This window comes from Bos javanicus, chromosome 17 (assembly GCF_032452875.1).
Source record: "Bos javanicus breed banteng chromosome 17, ARS-OSU_banteng_1.0, whole genome shotgun sequence".
Lineage (NCBI taxonomy): Eukaryota > Metazoa > Chordata > Mammalia > Artiodactyla > Bovidae > Bos > Bos javanicus.
The window spans coordinates 18773741-18797785 of record NC_083884.1 but is presented as its reverse complement, the minus strand read 5'-3'; the positions used below and the strand labels follow the sequence as shown (position 1 = coordinate 18797785).

The following is a 24045-nucleotide window of genomic DNA, read 5'->3' as shown; positions in this document are numbered from 1 at the left end:
CTGGAGGGCTACAGTCCATGGGGTTGCAAAGAGTCAGACACAGTGAGCGACTTCACTTTCACCTTAAGGAGATGAAGGCAGCATGCCTGCTGGAGTCTCTCTCTTTCATATAGTTTCCCAGAGGCTTGACTCACTGACTCACCACTCGCTGCCAGCATCTCTTGGGCCAGAACTGGGTCTTCTGGCCAGCCCTAGCTTCGAGGGATTCTTTTTTTTTTTTTTTAATTTATTTTAATTGAAATGTAGTTGATTTACAATACTGTGTTGGTTTCTGGTGTGCAGCAAAGTGAATGGTATATATATCTACTGTATTCTAAGTATTGTTTAGTCACTAAGTCGTATCCAACTCTCTTGTGATCCCATGGGCTACAGCCCTCCAGGCTCCTCTGTTCATGGGATTTCCCAGGCAAGAATACTGGAGTGGGTTGCCATTCCCTTCTCCAGGGGATCTTCCTGACCCTGGGATCCAACCTGCGTCTCCTGCATTAGCCCGTGGATTCTTTACCACTGAGCCACCTGGGAAACCCATATACATATCTATCTATCTATGTATTTTGTATTATTTTCCTTCATGGTTTATTAGAGAATATTGAATACAGGTCCCTGTGCTATATAATAGGACCTTGTTGCTTTTCCATTTTATATATAATAGCTTGCATCTGCTAATTCCAAACTCCCATTCCATTCCTCCCCGTTAGCAACCGTAAATCTGTTCTCTATGTCTTTGAAGGATTATTTCCTTTTTTCTTTTGGAATTGCCATAATAGAGCATTCTAATTTTTTAATTTTTGTTTTATTAAGGTATAGTTGATGTACAATATTATATGTTTCAAGTGTACAGCATAATAATGTTTAAAGGTTATGATAGCTTATGGTGAAAGGTGTCGGATTTGTGATCTCCAAAGAAGAAGATTTAGCTTCGGGACCAGGGACCAGTCTTGATCACTCAAGAGCTTTTGTGTAGCAGAGTTTTATCAAAGTATGAAAAGAGACAGAGAAAACTTCTGACACCGACATCAGAAGGAGGACAGAGAGTGCCCCCCTTGCTGGTCTTAGAAAGGGAGCTATATACTTTTTCAATTGGTTATTACAGTAAATCAAAAGAATGCCTCAAGGTTGTAAAGGTCTTACCACACCCACTCCCACAATTTACATTTTAAGGTAATGGGATTAAAAATAACAATAGAAAGATCTTGGGCTTCCCTGGTGGCTCAGATGGTAAAGTATCTGCTGGCAATGTGGGAGACCTGGGTTTGATTCCTGGGTAGGGAAGATCCCCTGGAGAAGGAAATGGCAATCCACTCCATTACTCTTGCCTGGAAAATCCCACGGACAGAGGAACCTGATAGGCTACAGCCTATGGGGTTGCAAAGAGTCGGACACGACTGAGCGACTTCACTTTCACTTTCACCAGACCCACTCACATAATATACATTTTAAGATGACAGGATTAGTCAGAAAGTTCTCAAGAAGGAGAAACATGTCCTCAAGCAGGATACATTGTTGTTATATAATCATTGGTACAGAGTTTAAGGAAAAACATATCTTTGAGCAAGATGAGTTGTTTTGTTGTGCAATCGTCAGCTCTGGGCTTTAAAAAAAAAAAAAAAAAGTTTGTCCTTTTCTCCTCCTTGAGAACTCCAGACCCCTGTGCTCCCCTTGAAAGCCCCAGACGACTTTCTCCTCTTTGGGGACCCCAGACTTCTTATCAATCTACCTAAGAATTGACTCAGTTACAAACATTTGAAGGTTATATTCCAACAAAATATTGGCTGTATTTTCTGTGCTGCATTGTATATCCTTATTATTTATTTTATACACAAGAGTCCCTACCTCTTAGGCCTCCTACCCCTGTTTTACCCCTCCCTCCTTCCTTCTCCCCACTGGTAACCACCTTTGTTCTCTATATCTGTAAGTCTGTGTCTGTATTGTTATGATTGAGTGTTTTACTTTTAAGGTTCCAAATATAATTGATATTATACAGTATTTGTTTTTCTCTGCTTATTTCACTTAGCATAATACCCTCCAAGTTCATCCATGTTGTTGCAAATGGCAAACTTTCATTCTCTTTTTATGACTGAGTTGTATCCCATTGTTTATACATATACTACAAGTTCTTTATCCATTCATTGGCTTATGGACATTTAGCTTGCTTCCACATCTTGGCAATTGTAAATAGGGCTACTGTAAACATTAAGGTGCAAAGGAATTCTTAAAATATGAATATTTTAGGCACAGGAAGGCAAGGAGGGAAATGGCTTGTAAATTACTTTTTTGGTAGCCATTCTAGTCTGTCACTAGGGTCATCTGTATTATTCCTAAAAAGAGCCTGAGAAATAGGTGGGGCAAATTTTTTTTTAATAAATGTGGTAGACATTCTTTCTTTATTTATCACACCACACCACACTCGGGATCTTATTTCCCCAACCAGGGGCGGAACCTGTGTCTTCTGCTTCAAGAATCTTAGCCCCTGGGCCACCAGGGAAGTCTCTGCTGCTGCTGCTAAGTCGCTTCAGTCGTGTCCGACTCTGTGCGACCCCACAGATGGCAGCCCACCAGGCTCCCCGTCCCTGGGATTCTCCAGGCAAGAACACTGGAGTGGGTTGCCATTTCCTTCTCCAATGCATGAAAGTGAAAAGTGAAAGTGAAGTCGCTCAGCCGTGTCCGACTCTTAGCGACCCCATGGACTGCAGCCTACCAGGCTCCTCCGTCCATGGGATTTTCCAGGCAAGAGTACTGGAGTGGGGTGCCATCGCCTTCTCTGAAGGAAGTCCCTAGGTAGGCCAATTTTTATTGGACTCATTTATAAAGGAAGACAGCATTAAAAAGCACAAAGTTCAAAAGGCTTGGATTTCGATCTTTTGACCTCAAATTGAATGTGTTGTTTTCACTACTTTTCATTTTTCTCATCCCCATAAATGACTGAACCTAGTCACCACATGTCCTGTTGCATCTCAATGTCCATTGTCCCTGAGCAATTATCATAGCTGAATGGACACTGGAGGGAGATCAGTTCAGCAAAACAAATTTTTGAAATGGAAAGAAGCCTTCTAAAAAAGAAGAAAGAAAAATAAAATAATAAATAATGTCTTCTGTTATATTAGGAAAAATTGTCCCACCAAACAGAATGATCAGGTGGAAAGAGCACACACCCCGGGAGATGTGGGAGACAGTCCCCTGGAGTGTGGGACGGACACTGAGAATTTTGTGTTTGCATGGATGTAGACGATACAGCTATAGACATGGAAGCTCAGCATTGCTAATGTTTGTTTATTTTTATCAGGCTGCACTGGCTCTTAGTTGCAGCATGTGGCTCTAGCTCAGGGATTGAACCTGGGCCCCCTGCATTGGGAGCACAGAGTCTTAACCACTGGACTACCAGGGAAGTCCCAGCATCGCTAACATTTAATACATGGATTGACACTGGGTATCACACAGGCACATGCCCTACATATGTGGGATTCAAATCATATCCTTATCCTACAGTCTATACCATGGTGAGGTTAACAGCAGTACTCTCACTGTTTATTTATTCCCTCTCAATGGATTGTGGCAATAGGGGTTGCCAAGTGCCTGATTATGTGGATTTCCTAGTAATGTTATCTTAAATGGTAAACTCTTATAATTTTTTTATAATGAGATGGAGAGTTTCAGTGAAATTATACTTAGAAGAACAATACTTAACAATCATTACATATATATACATATATATATATAGTCATATATATATATATATAGTCACATATAGCCAAACAATCATTATGGATTATATGCAGTAAGAATTCAACATAGGTATGTTATATACATAGATATGAATGTAATTACATACCACAGTGTTTTCTACTATGAAAATTAAGACAGCTAACAGAAAGCACCTAGTACAATGCCTGCTGTATGTATTTTCGTAAACATTCAATTAATCAAGAAAAACAATCACAAACTGGCTAGAGTGTTATTCACCTGGCTGGCCTCTGAGTGGTTACATCAGAAGATATTCCTTGGGAAGTTTTCCTTGGCTTAATGCTTTTCTTGGGTTCAGACCCTGGATATTTTGTCAGCACATTATTAATAGCTTCACCTTTCAGGACAGATTCATTAATCAAACTTACAAGACCAGAATCAAACCCAGAATCTGAGTTTGCTTACATGCTCAGTCGCTAAGTCATGTCCAACTTTTTGCAACCCCATGAACTGTAGCCCGCCAGGCTCCTCTGTCCATGGGATTCTCGAGGCAAGAATACTGGAGTGGTTTGCTATGACCTCCTCCAGGGGATCTCCCTGACCCAGGGATCGAACCTTGTGTTTCTTGCATCTCTTGAATCCGAGTTTAGTGATGGATAATATGACTGTCATACGGTTTGTGAAGTGATGCTAGCATGATCAGAATATGTTCTCCCTGAAGGTGGACTGGCAATCAGACAGTGCTTGGTGAAGAACAAGGGGAGCTTTCACTTATACACATGTCCTGTTTAATGCCCTCTGATAGATCCGTTTCACAATAGGGATTAATTTGCCAATACACTCAGGAAATTCAAGGCAGGCAATTCCTTGGACAGAATCAGGGCAGGTAATGTGTTTGCCTCTGTGGCACTTGATTTTGAAATTGTAGGAGAACAGGACATGCCACCCCCAAACGTGTCTCTTTGGTATATTCATTATATTAAATTGGTTATTTTCTAGGAAACATCAGACATAGGAAAAACTCTGAAAACCAAGTAGAAGTTACCCTTTGGTAAGAAACACTCTGATTTATAAGAGAAACCTCCATGTGTAAGGGTGTCTCCCTGGCTGTACCAGGAAGAGAATGACCAGATCTCTAGACACTTTGATGAATGGAGAAAACAACGACTTAAATCTGTGTAAGAACCTTACACTCGCTTACTGTGCTTTTCCAGTTAACTCTCCATAACCGACTCTTTCCACCCTCTAGTCTTTAGCAAGGATGATATTTAAGGTGAGGGGTTCAGCCACTTCTTTTGGTAAGTCACTCAGTCCCCCTGGGTCTCTCCCAAGTACATGCCTGCTCAGTCATTCAGTTGTGTCTGACTCTTTGTGATCCCCTGAACTGTAGCCCACCAGGCACCTCTGCCCATGGAATTCTCCAGACAAGAATACTGGAGTGGGTTGCCATGCCCTCCTCCAGGGGATCTTCCAGAGCCAGGGACGGAACCTGTGTCTCTTAACTCTCCTGCATTGGCAGGAGACACCTGGGAAGTCCCTGTGTATACATGCTATTAAACTTGTTTGATTGATTTTTCTCCTGTTACTGTCTCATGTCAATTTTATTCTTTAGACCAGCCAGAAGAACCTAGAAGGATAGAGGAAGATTTCTTCCTCCTTGACAATTTGTTTATGATTAATAACATTCTCTTTTTCCGTTCCTTTTTTCTCCTTTAACTCTTTATTATGGAGATTCTGAAACATACACAGTGTAAGTTAATGAGCCCCATGTACCCACCACCTGACTATAATCCCCATTCACACATGCTCAGTCAGTCTGGTTTTATTTACGTCCTCACCCACATCTCCTACCCTTCTGTATTGGAATTTGAAGAAAATTCTAAACACCCTGATTAGTTTTAAAGATATGTTATTGAATCAAGTCCTGCTGGTTTGAGCACCATTTTTATTTTTTTTCTTTTTCTGGTGACTTTAGCTATCTCTGCTCTGATCTTAAAGTGCTTCCCAGAGAGTGAGTGTTTAGTTCTCAAGGGAAGCCTATGGTTCTGAAAACAATTACCATTATCATTAGGCAGGGTACATTCCACTTACTTTTATCTTTCCTTAATTACCCAGGGATATCACTCTGAGCATCATCTTTTAGGATCTGAAATAGCTCAACTGGAATTCCATCACCTCCACTAGCTTTGTTCCTTGTGATGCTTCCTAAGGCCCACTTGGCTTTGCACTCCAAGATGTCTGGCTCATGAAATTAAAAGACGCTTACTCCTTGGGAGGAAAGTAATGACCAACCTGGATAGCATATTGAAAAGCAGAGACATTACTTTGCCAGCAAAGGTCCGTCTAGTCAAGGCTATGGTTTTTCCTGTGGTCATGTATGGATGTGAGAGTTGGACTGTGAAGAAGGCTGAGCACTGAAGAATTGATGCTTTTGAACTGTGGTGTTGGAGAAGACTCTTGAGAGTCCCTTGGACTGCAAGGAGATCCAACCAGTCCATTCTAAAGGAGATCAGTCCTGGGTGTTCTTTGGAAGGAATGATGCTAAAGCTGAAACTCCAGTACTTTGGCCACCTCATGCGAAGAGTTGACTCATTGGAAAAGACTCTGATGCTGGGAGGGATTGGGGGCAGGAGGAGAAGGGGGACAACAGAAGATGAGATGGCTGGATGGCATCACTGACTCGATGGACGTGAGTCTGAGTGAACTCTGGGAGTTGGTGATGGACAGGGAGGCCTTGGCGTGCTGCAATTCATGGGGTTGCAAAGAGTTGGACACGACTGAGCGACTGAACTGAAATGAACTGAACTGATGTCTGGCTCTAGGTGAGTGATCACACCATTGTGGTTATCTGGGTCATGAAGCTCTTTTTTATACAGTTCTTCTGTGTATTCTTGCCACCTCTTCTTAATATCTTCTGCTTCTGTTAGGTCCATACCATTTCTATCCTTTATTGTGCCCTTCTTTGCATGAAATGTTCCCGTGGTATCTCTAACTTTCTTGAAGCGATCCCTAGTCTTTCCCATTCTATTGTTTTCCTCTATTTCTTTGCATTGATCACTTAGGAATGCTTTCTTATCTCTCCTTGCTATTCTTTGGAATTCTGCATTCAAATGGATTTATCTTTCCTTTTCTCCTTTGCCATTATCTTCTCTTCTTTTCTCAGCTATTTGTAAGGCCTTCTCAGACAACCATTCACCTTTTTGCATTTCTTTTTCTTAGGGATGGTCTTGATCACTGCCTCCTGTACAATGTCACGAACCTCTGTCCATAGTTCTTCAGGCACTGTCTATCAGATCTAATCCCTTGAATCTATTTGTCACTTCCACTGTATAATCATAAGGGGTTTGATTTATATATACCTGAATGGCCTAGTGGTTTTCCCTACTTTCTTCAATTTAAGTCTGAATTTTGCAATAAGGAGTTCATGATCTGAACCACAGTCAGCTCCCGGTCCTGTTTTTGCTGATTGTATAGAGCTTCTCCATCTTTGGCTGGAAAGAATATAATCAATCTGATTTCAGCATTGACCATCTGGTGATGTCCATGTGTAGAGTCGTCTCTTGTGTAGTTGGAAGAGGGTGTTGATGTTTGCTATGACTAGTACGTTCTCTTGGCAAAACTCTGTTAACCTTTTCCCTGCTTCATTTTGTACTCCAAGGCCAAACTTGCCTGTTACTCCAGCTAGCTCTTGACTTCTTACTTTTGCATTCCAGTCCCCTATGATGAAAAGTGCATCTTTTCTTGGTATTAGTTCTAGAAGGTCTTGTAGGTCATCACAGAACTGTTCAACTTCAGCTTCTTTGGCATTAGTGGTTGGGGCATAGACTAGGATTACTGTGACATGGAATGGTTTGCCTTGGCAATGAACAGAGATCATTCTGTCGTTTTTGAGATTGCACCCAAGTACTGCGTTTCAGACTCTTTTGTTGATTCTGAGGGCTACTCCATGTCTTCTAAAGGGTTCTTGCCCACAGTAGTAGATGTAATGGTCATCTGATTTAAATTTCCCCATTCTGGTCCATTTTAGTTCACTGATTCCTAAAATGTCTATGTTCACTCTTGCCGTCTCCTGTTTGACCATTTCCAATTTACCTTGATTCATGGACCTAACATTCCAGGATCTTATGCAAATCCTAAAAGATGATGCTGTTAAAGTGCTGCTTTCAACATGCCAGCAAATCTGGAAAACTCAGCAGTGGCCACAGGACTGGAAAAGGTAAATTTTCATTCCAATCCCAAAGAAAGGCAATGCCAAAGAATGTTCAAACTATCTCACAATTGTACTCGTCTCACGCGCTAGCAAAGTAATGCTCAAAATTCTCCAAGCTGGGCTTCAACAGTACGTGAACCATGAACTTCCAGATGTTCAAGCTGGATTTAGAAAAGGCAGAGGTACCAGAGATCAAATTGCCAACATCTACTGGATTATAGAAAAAGCAAGACAGTTCCAGAAAAATGTCTACTTCTGCTTTATCGACTACACCGAAGTCTTTGACTGTGTGGATCACAACAAGCTGTGGAAAATTCTTAAAGAGAAGGAAAAACCAGACCACTTTACCTGCCTCTTGAGAAATCTGTATGCAGGTCAAGAAGCAACAGTTAGAACCGGACATGGAAAAATGGACCGGTTCCAAATTGGGAAAGGAGTATGACAAGGCTGTATATTGTCACCCTGCTTATTTAACTTATATGCAGAGTACATTAGGTGAAATGCCGGGCTGGATGAAGCACAAGATGGAATCAAGATTTCAGGGAGAAATATCAATAACCTTAGATATGCACATGACAACACCCTTATGGCAGAAAGTGAAGAAGAAGTAAAGAGTCTCTTGATGAAAATGAAAGAGGTGAGTGAAAAAACTGGCTTAAAACTCAGCATTCAAAAAACTAAGATCATGGTGCCTGATCCCATCACTTTGTGGCAAATAGATGGGGAAACAATGGAAACAGTGACAGATTTTATTTTCTTGGGTTTCAAGATCACTGCAGATGGTGACTGCAGCCATGAAATTAAATGATGCTTGCTCCTTGGAAGAAAAGCTATGACCAACCTAGATAGCACATATTAAACCTTTGCCGACAAAGGTCCATTTAGTCAAAGCTATTGTTTTTTCCAGTAGTCATGTATGGATGTGAGAATTGGACCATAAAGAAAGCTGAAAGCAGAAGAATTGATGCTTTTGAACTGCGGTGCTGGAGAAGACTCTTGAGAGTTCCTTCAGTTGCAAGGAGATCAAACCAGTCAATCCTAAAGGAAATCAGTCCTAAATATTCATTGAAAGGACTGATGCTGAAGCCGAAGCTCTGATCCTTTGGCCACCTGATGCAAAGAACTGACTCGTTGGAAAGATTTCCCAGACCCTGATGCTGGGAAAGATTAAAGGCAGAGGAGAAGGGGATGACAGAGGATGAGGTGGTTGGATGGCATCACCGACTCAATGGACATGAATTTGAGCAAGCTCTGGGAGTTGGTGATGGACAGGGAGGCCTGGCCTGCTGCAGTCCATGGGGTCACAAAGAGTTGGACATGACTGAGTGACTGAAGTGAACTGAACTGATCACTCCGAGCATCACTTACTGGACTGCATGGCAAAGCAGACATGCCAGACGTCTGTGCTCTGCCCAGGGGGACTTGATCCACATGCAGGGTCTCCGAGAGCTGGGTCCAAGAAATTGCATCAGTAACGAATTCCCAGGTGACTCTGCCCCTGAGGTTGGAGAATGTTGTCAGAGTTTGCTAGGGTTTCAAAGTACTTAGGTTTCCAGCCATGGTGCTGAAAAACTGAAAGAGACTTTTAGAAAACCAGCTGCACTTTTCTGGTGCTTCCTTCTTCCGTTTCACACCTCTTGGGTCAGAGGCCCTGAGGCTGGAACCTATTCCTTGGTGGCTGTGCCAAGGTAGTTCTGCAGAGCAAAGTTCATGAACTTCGAAATAGCGATTGGCTGCTTAGAAGTCCCTTGATTTCAAGTTCCTGGCTGTGTCCTACATAGCTGTGGGTGCTGTAGGTCTTACCTAGGTAAATGGTGTTATTATGGGCTTCACAGGTGGCAGTGGTGGTAAAGTATTGCCTGCCAATGCAAGAGACCCGGGTTCGATTCCTGGATTGGGAAGATCTCGTGGAGGAGAAGCCCGTGGACAGAGGAACCTGGCACTCTACAGTCCATGGGGTTGCAAAGAGTCGGACATGACTGAGCAACTGAATACACACACAAACACACACAGGCTGAGTACTAGATTTGCTTTTAAAAAAAATTGAAGTATTGTTGATTTAAAATGTTGAGTTAGTTTCAGGTGTACAGCAAAGTGATTCAGCTATATTCTTTTCCCTTTATTTTCCATTATAGTTTGCTATAAGACATTGAAAGACACATATCTATCTCCCTGTGCTATAGGTCCTTGTCGTTTATCTATTTTATATTTAGTAGTGTGTATCAGCTAATCCCACACTCCTAATTTATCTCTCCCTTCAGCCCCTCACCTTTCCCCTTTGATAATCCTAGGTTTGTTTTCTATGTCTGTGAGGCTGTTTGCATTTTGTAAATAAGTTCACGTGTATCATTTCTTAAGATCCCACCTAGAAGTGATATCATATGATATTTGCCTGTCTCTGTCTGATGTGCCTCACTGAGTATGAGAATCTCTAGCTCTATCCATGTTGCTGCAAGTGGAATCATCTTATTCTTTCTTATGGCTAAGTAACATTCTACTATACATGTACCACATCTTCTTATCCATTCCTCTGTCAATGGACATCTTGGCTATTGTAAATAGTGTCACTATGAACATGGGGGTGCATGTATCTTTTCAAATTCGAGTCTTGCCCAGGAGTGGGATTTCTGGATCTTATGCTACTAGAGCATTATATTTTGAATGGTTCTCCTATATAGCACCATTTGGAGAAATTTCTTTAATATCTCAGCTCTCCTGGGATAAATTTTCCTTTGAGTGACCAGGTTCAGTAGCATGGGATGAACACTCATACTCCCCGCAGTGTTCATCCCAGTCCTGACTCTGTTTTTTATTTCAAGCTGCTTAAGATTTCCTTGTTTTGGAGAAAATATATTCCTCTGAGGACTCCCTGGTGGCTCAGTGGTAAAGAATCTGCCTGAGTTGGAAAGATCCCCTTGAGGAGGAAATGACAACCCACTTCAGTAATCTTACCTGGGAAATCACATGGACAGAGGAGCCTGGTGGGCTACAGTCCATGGGATCTCAAAAAGAGTGTAGTTTGTGCATATGGATGGCTGGGAGATAACTCCCCTTGCTGATCCATGACCCTCTCGTGACACCATGGGGTGACTCATTAAAAAAAATAAAGAGATATGTCAGGGAAGTACAAGATAAGATTGGTTTAGGACTAGAACTCACAACCCATATTTTGCAGAAAACGGTGCTTTTAAAGAGCTACCTGACCTTAAAATGCTTTTTAGATTTTGTTTTAGTTTGAAAGGAAAACAAGCTTTGTTCAACATAGTTTATTGCAAGTTCCAAAAGTGCTCTTCTGTGCTTAGTCCCTCAGTCACGTCCGACTCTTTGTGACCCCAAGGACTGTAGCTCGCCAGGCTCCTCTGTCCATGCGGATTTTCCAGGCAAGAATACTGGAGTGGGTTTCCATGATCAAACCCAAGACTCCAGCATTGCAGGCAGATTCTTTACCATCTGAGCCACCAGGGAAGCCCTTTTTTTGTAATTTGGGTGTATTTAAAAAATTAAAAAAGCCCTGGAAATTGTGTCTTCATTTGTCTGTTCAAAGTTCAACCTGATAATGGGAATAAGTATCAGCTCAGTTTTCATGTTTGTTTTCAAAACGTATTAAATCATCTTCTTGCTTAAGTTCTTTCTGTTCTACAGCCTCATGTCAGAAACAGTATGAAAATAAATCCTTACCACAAGAGGGAGCTGGATCACGAAGAAACTAACTGGTTGTTTTGGAAATAGAAATAAAAACTGGGAGGGTGCTGGTGTTTCACCGCAAGACCGTCAGCGTCAGCAGTGGTGACAGAAGCGATTTTCACAAGCGATTCTTTCTTTCTTGTAGTGGTTCAGACCAAGAGCAGAGTTGTCCTTGATTCCTTACTTCCCAAAGAGTTAAGCGTGTCTTTCTCTTCTGATGCGTTGACGTCTGAGGCCTTGCTGAGCTGGGCCACCAATTTCTTTAGCAAACGATTTGTCCTTTCATATGCAAACCAACCCGTCCAGAGCCCATCCTGCAACCCGCTTCTTTGTCTTCTTTTTTAATCCATAAAGATGCTCATTGCAGTGTTATTTATGATTCCATAGTGCTAAGCAACTTGAATATTCAATAGGGGATAGGTTAAAGAAATCATGGTACTGTCATATAATATAGTACAGTGTAGCTTGTAAAAATTATGCCTGCGTGCTAAGCCACTTCAGTCGTATCTGACTCTTTGTGATCCCATGGATTGTAGCCCACCAGGCTCCTCTATCCATGGGATTCTCCAGGCAAGAATACTGGAGTGGGTAGCCATGCCCTCCTCCAGGGGTTCTTCCCCACCCAGGGATCAAACCTGGGTCTCTTAAGTTTCTTGCACTGGGAGGTGTGTTGTTTAACTAGCACCATCTGGGAAGCCTAGAACCCAAATTTTTCAATGGAAATATATTTATGGTATATGTTATTTAAAAAATTTATTTAAATTAGTTTTTATTGGAGTATAGTTGCTTTACAAACCAGCTTTCTTTTTGGCTCTTACACTCCAGGCCTCCATCACCCCAGGGCCGGGTACTGAATAACTAAAAGCACCCCCTACACTCCAGAGCCTGTTGAAATTATTCAGACTTGTTTAGTTGCTAAGTTGTGTCTGACTGTTTGTGACCCCATGGACTGTGGCCCGCCAGGCTCCTCTGTCTGTGGGATTCTCCAGGCAAGAATACTGGAATGGGTTGCCATTTCCTTCTCCAGGGGATCTTCCTGACCCAAGGATCGAACCCGGGTGTCCTGCATTGCAGGCAGATTCTTTATCAACTGAACCACCAGGGAAGCCCCGTTTATGGAATACTCTGTGACAGACACTATTCTAAGAGCTAAATCTCACAACCGTGTAAGATAGGAAGCAGCCTTTTTTCAATGTCTCCACCTTTCTTACTCTGCTTCTCAGACTTTGAATATGCCATTCCCTGTCTAAAATACTCTTCTCTTGCTTTTTGTCCCCTCTCCCCATAATTCACTCTTATATGTAAAGTCTCAGCTTATTCAGCACTTCCTCCACGAAGCAGTCCTTGATCTTCTTAAATCTGGGTTACTTGTCCCACCCTATGTGTCTCTCGCATTGGCAGGCAGATTCTTTACTGCTGAGCCACACCCCAGAGCCCACTGAAATTATTCAAAATAATTAATTCTAAACCTTCCGTGCCTGTTCCTTCCCCCAGAAACCACAGTCCAGCCTCTAGTCTCCGTTTTCCTGGTCCTCTCTGCCTCCTGACCCACCCTGGGTCCCCCAGCCACACACACACACCATGGCTTGGTACCCCTCCCCTTGGGAACTGTGAGTAATGAACTGCCTGGTTGACAGCACTGATCTGTTGGCCTTATCCCCTGAGTGATAATAAAACCAACACCTTAAAATCTCGAACCCACATCTCAGCAAGACCTACTGTCGCTGCCTTTACGGCATACCCCCGGATCAACCCCTCCTCATCGCCAGCACCCCTTCTGTGTCTTGTTCTTCCAGCTTCCACCTGGGTTCCCCGCCCCAGTCTGTTCCCCACCCTGTGTGCCGTCAAGGTGAACCTGTTACACAGGTAAGGCCAGTCTTATCACTCTTCTCTTCGGAGCCCTCCAACTGAAGGGCTAACAGCAATTACAGTTTCAACAGCATTTTTGGAACTGTCAGCTACAAATGGGTGCTTGCCAAGATTGTTGCCAGAGGCTGAACAGCAACAAGGGCACTTCCATCTGCCTCTGCAGAGACTGAGTCCTGTGCTGCTTCGCCTGCTGACCTTTGACCCCCCGGGGGATTCAGGGCGGAGAGCAAGGCACTCTGTGCTCGGGAAACGGATAGTTAGATACTTTCGGGAACTGATTTCATGATCCCAATCCTTGCATCTCCTCATATCTAGAAAATCAACGAAATCCCTTCTTGGTGACATCAGCTCCTTGTGACTAGCAGAAAACCTTTTGTAAAGTAAGCACTTGACTGCTTTGAACTCCTCTTTCTCAAAAACCTTATATATTGACCTTCCCCCACTGCCTCTTTGGAGCAGTCTCTCAGAGTCATCTGAGGTGCTGTCTCCCAGGCTGCAGTCCTCATCTTGCCCGGAGGAAAACTTAACTTGCAACTCTCAAGTTGCAAATTCTTTAACTGATAGAACATTCAGAAAACTAAGATTGGATAAAGCTGCTTTGTTTTTCTTAAAAAAACACACAGAAGTAGTTTATGTCATTGGTTGACTTTTCATGCAGAGTTAAAAACCAAGTCCTTAAAATGGCTTTGGGGGCCCCTATAGAACTGGAAGACAGTGAGGGTGGCTGGAGAGGAAGCAAGAGGGTCAGAGAAAGAAGAGGGCTTGCAAAGGTTCAGTCTTCACAGCCCCCGAGCAACCCTGTGCCACAGGTGTTATCCACTTTTGCTAGACAGCAATCTAAAGTCCACTGTCCTACGGGCAGAGCTGATACAAACCAGTCTGACTCCAGAGCCAGGTCCCCCCCAACCTCATAACTCTCCCCGGTGCCAACACAGAGATGTGGGAATAGTGAAATATCCCTAAGGGAGCTTCAGGAGTGAAGGTGAGGAATGAGAAATAGGCTGGGGTGGAGAAGCTACGACTGGAATCCAGGCAGAGGATGTGGAAGTTCTGGATCAGGGCAGAAGGTGATGTGTGCAAAACTATGGGAAGTTGGTCCGGGTATTGATGCCAAAACTCAGCTTCTCTGCACACCAGTGCTGAATCAAATCAGTGACAAGAGTTTTAGGTGAAGCAAAAAAAGGATAGTTTTATTGCTTTGCCAGGTGAAGGGGGATACAGTGGATTCCTGTCTTTGAAAATCACGTGTCCCAATCCAGGATGATATGTTGAGGAGTTTTACAGCAATAGTTCAAGGGTGGGGTTGCTGACAAGATTAGGGTGTGTGCAGGGTCTCAGGTGGTTGGTCTCCTAGTCTTGATGAGCTTCTCAGAGTCCTTTAATCTCTCCTCAAGTGGCAGCTTCTTCCTTGATTAGTAATGGTTCGAATCTGCCCTTTGGAACACAGGGGAGGTCATGGAGGCTGGAGTACTGCCTAAAAAAAAAGGCCACCATGCCTGGGAGCCCCATAGGGCCCCAACTTGGTTTCACTATTACATGAATTGGACCAAGTAGGGCCTGGGGCCTGGGACATCAGTTCATCGGTGGGCTAAGTAAGTGATCAAGGGGATAGAAGCTGGCTTTACCCTGTGGAGAGCATGAAGTGAAGGCAGATGGAGAGAGGAGCTCCCGTAAGTATGGTCTGGAAAGCAGCCTGGAGCCCAGCCCTCTGGCTTCATGCTTTGCCTCTGCTTCTTTCTTGTTAGTTCTGTGACTGGTTACTTAACTGCAGTTAAGTAATATCTCTTAACATAGAGATGTTAAGGTAACATCTCTTAACATAGAGATGTTAAGGTAACATCTCTTAACATAGAGATGTTAAGGTAACATCTCTATGCCTTGGTCTTTCCTTCTCTAAAATGGGGTGATGGCAGTACCTATACACATGGCTGTGTGAGAAATAAATGAATAACCTAAACATTAAAATGCCTTATAAGCTTGACCTACATGTATCTTTGTAGAACCTCTCCAACACCAGTCACTGGAAAATTCTGAGTTGATTAGATTAATTAGAAAATCCATTTGGGGATTTCCCTACTGGTCCAGTGGCTAAGAAAACATGCTCCTAATGCAGGCAGCTCGGGTTTGATTTCTGGTCAGAGAACTAGTTCCCACATTCAAGTAAAGATCCCATGTGCTGCAACTAAGACCAGGTGCAGCCAAATAATTTAAAAAAAAAAAAAAAAAGCAAAGAAAACCCATTTATTTATTTGAAGAGACTAACCTCTTTTCTTTTCAGAAGAAAATAAGACAAAATCTATGTTGCAAAAGACACAGACACTGTGGGTGGTCAGCCCAACCCTTATTTCTCTTTCCTTCCTTGCTGGGAGAATCTCAGCTTTGTTCAGGCCCTGCTATCCTTCCCCTCACAGCTATATGCTTCCCTCAGATACTAATGGTGCTCCCAGGGTCCTCCCATGGAGGACCAAGGTTTCCTCCGTGGTAGAGACCGTACAAGAGACTTACCTTTTCACCCACTGTATATTGCAAAATCTGGCTGTGATGTCTGGAACTGTGACAGCCACTTTGTGACTGTGGGGTGAACTGGCCCCTAAAGGCAAACCTGACCTGCTAAGAATTGCAAAGCAGAAAGATAGAAAGAAATTTTGTTAGAATTAACCAACTCCAGGGTCACTCAACACTTCTTGTTATGTGAAAGAGTAAATCTTAGTTGCTTCAGCTATATTGAGGCAGGTTTTTATGTTTCTTGAAGCTAGAAACATTCTGATATTTGCAAAAGGAAAAATTTGGGAGCAATGTAGATGGAGCCATTCATCCTTTTGTATGTATAGTGTAAGAAGTGAAGCTCTAAATAAAAAGTCATGGCTTTGGGTTTCACACCAATACGCCGCAGGGGAGTTTGCATCATCTTTTTATATGGAAGGCAACTGTTGCTTTCTAAAACACTTGGGGCAAAACTTTCTAGTTGAACAACCCCAACCCCCAATCTTCTGAATGACTATTATCTAATTCTAATTCTAGAGATGACCCCTGAAATCATTTCAAATTGAGTATGAATTATCAGCCTAAGTGATCTGGAACATTAAAGCCCAAAGGCAGATATTTTATAAGCAGTATATGTGGGGCGATTACTGAGCATAAAACAATTTGGTCTCGATCTTCCTCACAATCCCATATTCTACAACCCTTTAGCCCACTCCATCTTAACCCACAAAAAATTGCCTGATCCTTCACTTTTGAGAGTTTAGCTTCTTAGATTTATTCCAGTTTTATTCATTTTAATCTCATACTCCTCTTCCTCACAAGCAGGAAGAATACTGTGCGTTGGTGAGTGAAACTCTGCCTTAAGGATCCAGGGTATGGATGTGTCTTCATCCGAGTGATAAAGCTGGTCCAGGGCTGGTTTGGACTGAGTCATCTCACCTGCTTCAATGGAAGGAAGTGTGATAAGAGCTAGGAATGGGCAGCCAAGGGGGCTAAGAGAAAGCAGGCGTGCTCATGGATTGCTCTAGTTTGACACCCAGCTGACTCACAGCTTGGCCCAACTCCCTGGAATTCACTGCTTCGGGACCCTGGGCAGATGGTGCAGTCGATAGCGAAGTACTATTTTTATCCCCTTTGTCACTGGCTTTTGTGCTTTGGAAATGTTGTAAGGGAGAATTTGGGGAAGTTGATTGTGATTAGGCAAAAATAAGGGGTTCCAACTGAGTGAAATAAGTCAGAGAGAAGGAGAACTATTGTATGACATCCCTCATATGCAGAATCTGAAAAGATATGATACAAATTTACAATATGTTCCTTATTTACAAACAGGAACAGATTCACAGATGCAGAAAATGATTTATGGTTGTTTCGGGGGGTGGGCAGGGAGAACAGGTAGGGAGCCTGAGACGGACATGTATACACTACATTTAAAATGGACAACCAGCAAGGGCCTGTGGTATAGCACAGGGAACTCTGCTCAATGTTACGTGGCAGCCTGGATGGGAGGGGAGTTTCGATACATGTATATGTGTGGCTGAATCCCTTTGCTGGTCACATGAAATTATCACAACAACCTTGTTAATTGGCTATACTCCAATTTAAAATAAAACTTCTTCTTTTTTTTTTTTAAAGCAATAAGGGGCTCCTGGCTTCCTTGGCTCAAAGCTATCCTAAGATCACCAATATCTATCATGACATCTAACAACGTTCCTGTATCTTAACCATGAGTTTCCCATTTTTCTTACCTTTTCCCTGATTTTTCTCTTTTCCGTTCAATACTCTTAACATTTATGGAGTCGATCAGATATATTTGGCTGATGTTGCTAATTTTTCTGGATTCATGGGTGTATGTGGTATTATGTCAAATATACAGGATGCTTCTAATCTTTCCATAGCCCTCTCTCAGTTCTTACTATAATGCTTTGAAAATGGTAAAAGGTGAATACCATTTTGAAACTAGTTCAAATGTAAAGTTTGCATAGTAATTTAAATATATAGATAGACATGGCATGAGAAATGTTACTGCTTTTCTGCAACCAAAGGAAGACAATGACAGGTGATTGTATATTTTGTTTAATACTTGCATTGTTTCTATAGCGCAATTATAGCAATCTTTAAATTGACTTCTCATTACAAATATTTGTCAAGTTTTGTTTCAGAAACATTTTTCCTACTCTCTTGCACATGCACCCAGACACACTACAAAAAACTCATTCATAACACAGTAAGGGCGAACATTATTCATGTAAACATCTTTCATTAATTTCCCATAATTTAAAAAAACCATAGAATTATAGATATTGAATAAGGCTCATAGATTTAGTTCAAATTCCACAAAAGACCAATCAAAGATGCTCATTAACTGTGATGAGGTTAACTTTTGGTTGCAATAAATGCTGAAAGCATTCCCTTGGCTTCCAATCCTTAAACATACCTCACAACCTAATTGATTTGTTTCAGGATAAAAAGAGAACACAGAAAACGCAGGAGAAAAAACTCTTGAAGTAGGGAGCTCGGAACCATGAACCCAACTCTCTTCTATGATAAGCAGACACGACGTAGTCCCTGTAGCTTCCCAATGCATGAATCGAGATGAGTGACAGTCATCCAAAATGTAACCAAGTCGTATATTAAGATACATCAGTACGTGTGTACATATTGCTAGTATACACAGTGAAAATCTGTCATATTTATCATTTCATTTCATCCAGGACCAAAGTGGAAAAAAACAAAACCCACTCAAGTTGACTATCATTATAAAGGAGTGTTCTATTAAGAGTCAGGGCAGTTGGGAGGTATGTCCTAGGGAGGTGACTGGTCTTGATGTTAAAACGACTTCTAACAACGGTGTGTCAAGTCACAGACAGAGGAAGCAATGATCTGCGTTATCCAAGGATGTCTCTCTCTGGTGGAAAGTTCGGTGCTTGGGTGCATAGTTGCCCAGAGCTGAGACAGGAAGTGGACTGTGCTGAGAAATGGGCCCTGCCTTGCCAGCAGGACCCTCCTCCATCCTCTCTCGAGGTGAAGGCCCGGAGGCAGGGACTGCTGGCAAAACCGAAGAAGCCCCACCCGGGGGATCTGAACCCCAACTCCACTCAGGGCAGCCTCCCTGACGTGTGTGACTAGGCAGTAAGGGTGACGGTGGATGGCGGCCAGAAAACCCGTTCCAAGGTTCCCACGGCCACGTCTGGCTTCTGATTCTGCTGCCCTGCAAAGAAATTGTGCTCCAGATAACTGCACCGGTGTCTCTAATGCCTCTGAGTCACTCCCGGCCCCTGAAGGCCTGGAGTGATGTCACTGAAGGGTGGACACAACTCCACGAGCACCTAACTTCCACCAGGAAGCGGCTGAGGCACTGGGAAGCCTACAAGCTGTCTCCACGTCGGGGGCAACAACGCGGGGAAGTTGCCACGCGGCAGAGTTATTTGTAGGCTTTTGATTCTTTAAAAATCAAAATTGATCTGCATTATATCTCAATAGACTCAGAGAATTCTCACCAAAAATTTTTGCAATTTGTTTAAATAGCACTGGAATAATTCAACTTCATTTAAATATATTCATTCTACCATGAAAATAGTTCATACAAACGTCTATTTACATACAAACACATTAAAATTTGTGAAAAGGGTTTCCATCCCTGTGGTTGTATGGCTTGAAATAGTTTTCATTGCTTTGAATATGTCTGCACACATTTGGCAAAATAAAACCTTAAAAATTTAGTATTTTTTAAATAAAAATAGACACCGAAGTTCCAAATTCCTGAAAAAACAGAAAAAAAAAAAAAAAAAAAAACTATCAAGGTACCTCAAGTAGATGTAAAAATTTCATATATTTTGTGAACCTTTGATCTGCGGCAAATAAACATTACCACTATCAGTCTTGCAACATAGTTTTGCTTGTTTTTCTAAAACAGAAGATGTCTGGATTCTAAATCACTACTCTTAAGACAGAAACTTGAGGCAATTGTTTTAAAACAAAGCACAACAGAAAAACGATACCTTCCTGGAAGATCTTAAATGCAGTTTGCAGTGAGTGATTTAGAATTTCATAGATTAAAGGAAAGTTACTAAAGTGCCACATACGACTCACGGAGAAGACAACCCTTGAACTCACTGTTCACAGTTACTGCAATTTTATGGTTACAACTAAATATCGTCAATGGTTACACTTGGCCTTCACGCTGGCCTTTTTCAGGTTGTTGGTGATGAGGAAACTGTTTTTCAAGTGTGAAGAACCCCCAGAGGGCAGATAAGTTTACAGACAGCCTCAGACAGGTTCAAAGGGCTCTTCAACAACAAATTTTCTTCTCAGTGTCTCAGGCAGACCAGGGATGAAGCAGGTTAAAATAAGAATAGGTACTGCAAAACTCAAGTCTTCCATGCCAGTTGCTTTTTAATCTCATCATTCCTTTTTCAGAAATTCAATCCTTACGTTTGTTTTTTTCTAAGTCCATTCAAATGCCCGTTTGGGGACATACTCCTACAGATTAGTTCCTATTCCTAACTCTAACACAAGATAATATTTTGTCATAGAAAAGCTGCTAAGGAAAAATCTAGTCATGCAGGAGTTGGACTGAGATGGCTCTGACTGAATCTCCTGGGGACCATGGCATCACATACCCATCTCAGCACTGGCCTTTTCTGGGGAGCCAGAAAGTTACTCCTGTATCCCCACTACACGGATTCTTCCACATTTCTGTGCTGTTGCTCATGAAACTACCTGCTTCCTGACACAGCTCCTTCCACAGCGGATATCAAGACTCAGTAGAAAAATACATCCCTCAGCTTTGGCTCAAACAGGGAAAAAACACCCTTATTCCCTCAGCAGTTCATTCCTCAGGGGACCCCGACCCCCTTGGCGGTTTTGTCTACCTACAGAACACAGTGAATCTTAAGGTGCCCTCTAACCCCACCCTGTGATGAAGTCTTACATTTAGGAGTGTCAGGGGAGCGCAGGGGATAGGAGGAGCGGTAGATTCAGACATGGATGCAGAGTGATGGAGAGAGGTACTCCCGGAGGGAAAGACAGACAGGGCCCCAGGGGAGCACACAGAGGGAGCGGGAGCGGGGGATCAGCTGGTGGGAGGGGGGGATCAGCTGGTGGGAGGCGGGATCAGCTGGTAGGTTGCTATGTAGGCACACTGGGGCATTCTCACAGATGACAGAGAGAAGAAAGCGGAGGGCATGAGAAAGAAGAGCCCGGAGATGCAGAGAGGCTCGGGTTGCAGGCACTGCCTCCTCTGATGTGTCTGACTGTCACAGACACACTGCCGGGCTCTGAACTCAAAGTGTTGTCATTCACGATGTCATCTGAAAAATGGATTTGTGCTGGTTAATCACTACTATTTAATTCACTTCGATCGCTTTTATCAAAAGAAAAGAGAAATTCCATTTGAACGGGGTAGCCCATTGGTATAGAAATGACACCCCAGGGCAGCCTGAAGTCCTTGCTGTGGGGTTCTGTGCCAGTCTTCCCCCTGACCTCACTCCCAACGCCACCGACCAGGGTTAGTTTAAGCCATCTTTCTCTGGAGACAGTCACTCACTTTGGGACATGTTTGAAGGAAAGCACCTGTCGGAATACAAGTCCCAAGACTCCGTCGTCTGTCACAGTTCACTGAACGGTCTCTTTCTACAGAATAGAAGCGATCCTATCCTGGTGCCTTTTAATCTGAAAACTTCTCAGTTCCCTTCCTGGAAGATCTTTCTGGCAGCCCTCAGAACTTCTCACAAGCGAACCAGCAGCATATCTCCCTGAAACCAAGGCCACTTAGCCGCTCTGCCGGGGGGACACAGGGGCTCTGGGAAAGTCTAACCAAGGGAAAGGCTGAATCCTGTGCCTGGAGCCAATTGCCAGAACTGAAAGCTGTGAGCAGCCCTGGATCAAGCACTTCTGTGAAGTTCTTCCCACAGCACGTGTAACTGACACAAAATAGCCAACTTCCCCCTGCCTGTTTCTTTTCTCCTTTCTGAGCCTCCCCTAGTTACAGGAGCTACAGTGTGGAAGGCTTCAGCTTTCAAGACCAGACTGACTTGGTGACAGGTGCTCTGCTGACAGCTGCGACTTGGAACAAATGTTAATCTCTAGATGCCCAGCTCCAAGCGAGGCATCTAGGGAAGGCGTAGCTGTGGCATGTGGCAAGGGCACTTGCCATGACCCCCAAACTCTCAGAATTCATTCAGAGCAATCCCAGTTAAATTACATACCTAATTAGCTAAACTAAAAAACAGGGGGGTTTCTCTTTATTTCTGCAGTTGTGATTACACATGGCTAGCAAAATGACTGAAATGCTATCGATACGGTTGCTTTTAAACTATACAGGTGTTAATCTTAATTCACAAGGCTTTGAAGCAGGTAAATGATCTGAAATTACAATGATGAAGAGTTAGTTTTAGCAGTTAAGGTTTGATTTGTACCTAGTGATCAGTACATCTCTCTTAATAGTAGCGATTTAAAAAGAAACAAAACAAAGGACTTTCAAATTCTGGATTAGAATTCAAGTTTGCTATTTGACTTTTGAATTCAATGTACTGCGCCACAAGCCAGACTGCTCTATGTTATGTACATTTAATGTGTATCTAAGGAGAAAAAAAATGACTAGCACTATTGAAGATACTGCAAAATTGCCACAGTTACTGCTTAGAAATACTAATTTCCCTCTCTTCTTTCTTAAAGTATATATTACAACTCTTCCATAACTTAATGCAAACAAAGTAAATTCATCTCTTCTCACATCTTAAAGCAAAGATATCTTTGTTTACATGCGAGAATAATAATTCTATAATAATAGCCTGGCACTAGGAGCCAGGTCTTTATATTAGGACATAATAATGAAACAATGACAGATCGATAGAAAGAGCCAGAGAGACCTACACGCTGGCGAGGACACGAAATCTGTTTGGAAGTTTTCTCTTGTGAAAGATACCTAAGAGAGAGAAGAGGACTAAGGGGTGAACTGACTCAAAAAGTGGGGTTCTGTTCGCTAGGGGGCAAAAAACAAAGCCATTCTATTGCAAGAGACAGATCAAAGGTTAAAAGGCAAATTATACTACATTTACAGAATAAAAATGTAGTAATTCTCCCCTTCGTATGGCGCATATGCAAGTGTGACACCACAATTTGCATTGGCCATAGAAATAAATCTCATGGAAAAACCACTGACTAAAAATGACTGAAAAACCCCCTTATTTTCCCTTTTTTCAGTCTAATCATTTGGCATCTCTGAAGCGGTACAGATTTAGACTTGAACCACCCAAGAACATCATGCTGTCTTCTGTCAAGTGCTCGACAGTACCTCTCAGGAGGGCGTTGTTGCGAGGCTAGCTAATTTTAAATCTGGTATGAGTAATACAGTCAGACCTAGTTAGTATTCGAGAAAGTCGTAGCGAACGCAGAGAGGGTGTGATGTCACAGCATGAGCAGTCCCTGGTTGTCCCGTTGTCGGATAAATGTAGTGCATAGATCCAAGTTTCTATTCCAGGTCCCCTGAAGCCCGGAGCCAGGCCTTTCACTTCTGCTGGGTGGCCTGGAAGGCCTTCAGCTCCACCTGGTACCACTCGGGGGCTTCTGGCCCGCTCTTCCCTGGGGGGCTGTGGTCGTAGCCATAGGCAACGGTGAGTTCCTCGTTGGCCTCCACGGCTCGGAGGGTGCGGATGCATTTGATGGGCCCGAACCGGGGGTGGACAAACCTAGACATCAAGAGGCACACAGTCATTCCCAGGTGGACCAGAAGGTCAGATGCAAAGGCTAGAAGGGCTGAGACAGGGATCACCCACATGCTGTGGCCTAGACACCAGGGGCAGGTCCTCAGGGTGACGGTCACAGAGGAGCCAGCATCAGTGTTCCCTGGGAGCCTGGTGCTCACGGTGACACTTAGGCTACCCCACCCAGACGTGGCAGTAGAGTCTGCATTTGAACACCACTTCCCCTCCCCCAGGGGACTCATGTGTGCACGCTCAGTCGCTCAGTCATGTCTGACTCTCTGTGGCCCCATGAACCGTAGCCCGCCAGTGTCCTCTGTCCTTGGGCTTCTCCAGGCAAGAATACTGGAGTGGGTTGACATTTCTTCCTCCAGGGGATCTTCCTGATCCAGGGATCGAACCCTCATCTCCTGCCTC

General features: G+C 43.1%; 1 protein-coding gene across 1 annotated transcript in view; it reads right to left on the bottom strand.

The window, feature by feature from the left end:
* Positions 1 to 17985: 17985 nt before the first annotated feature.
* The window catches only part of SETD7 (SET domain containing 7, histone lysine methyltransferase), a 57696-nt gene continuing 51636 nt past the window's right edge, over positions 17986 to 24045 (bottom strand). Inside the window, exon 9 of the mRNA XM_061384154.1 lies at positions 17986 to 23616. Coding sequence (XP_061240138.1) covers positions 23436 to 23616 — 181 coding nt within the window. The 3' untranslated portion in view covers positions 17986 to 23435. The remainder of the gene's footprint in view (positions 23617 to 24045) is intronic.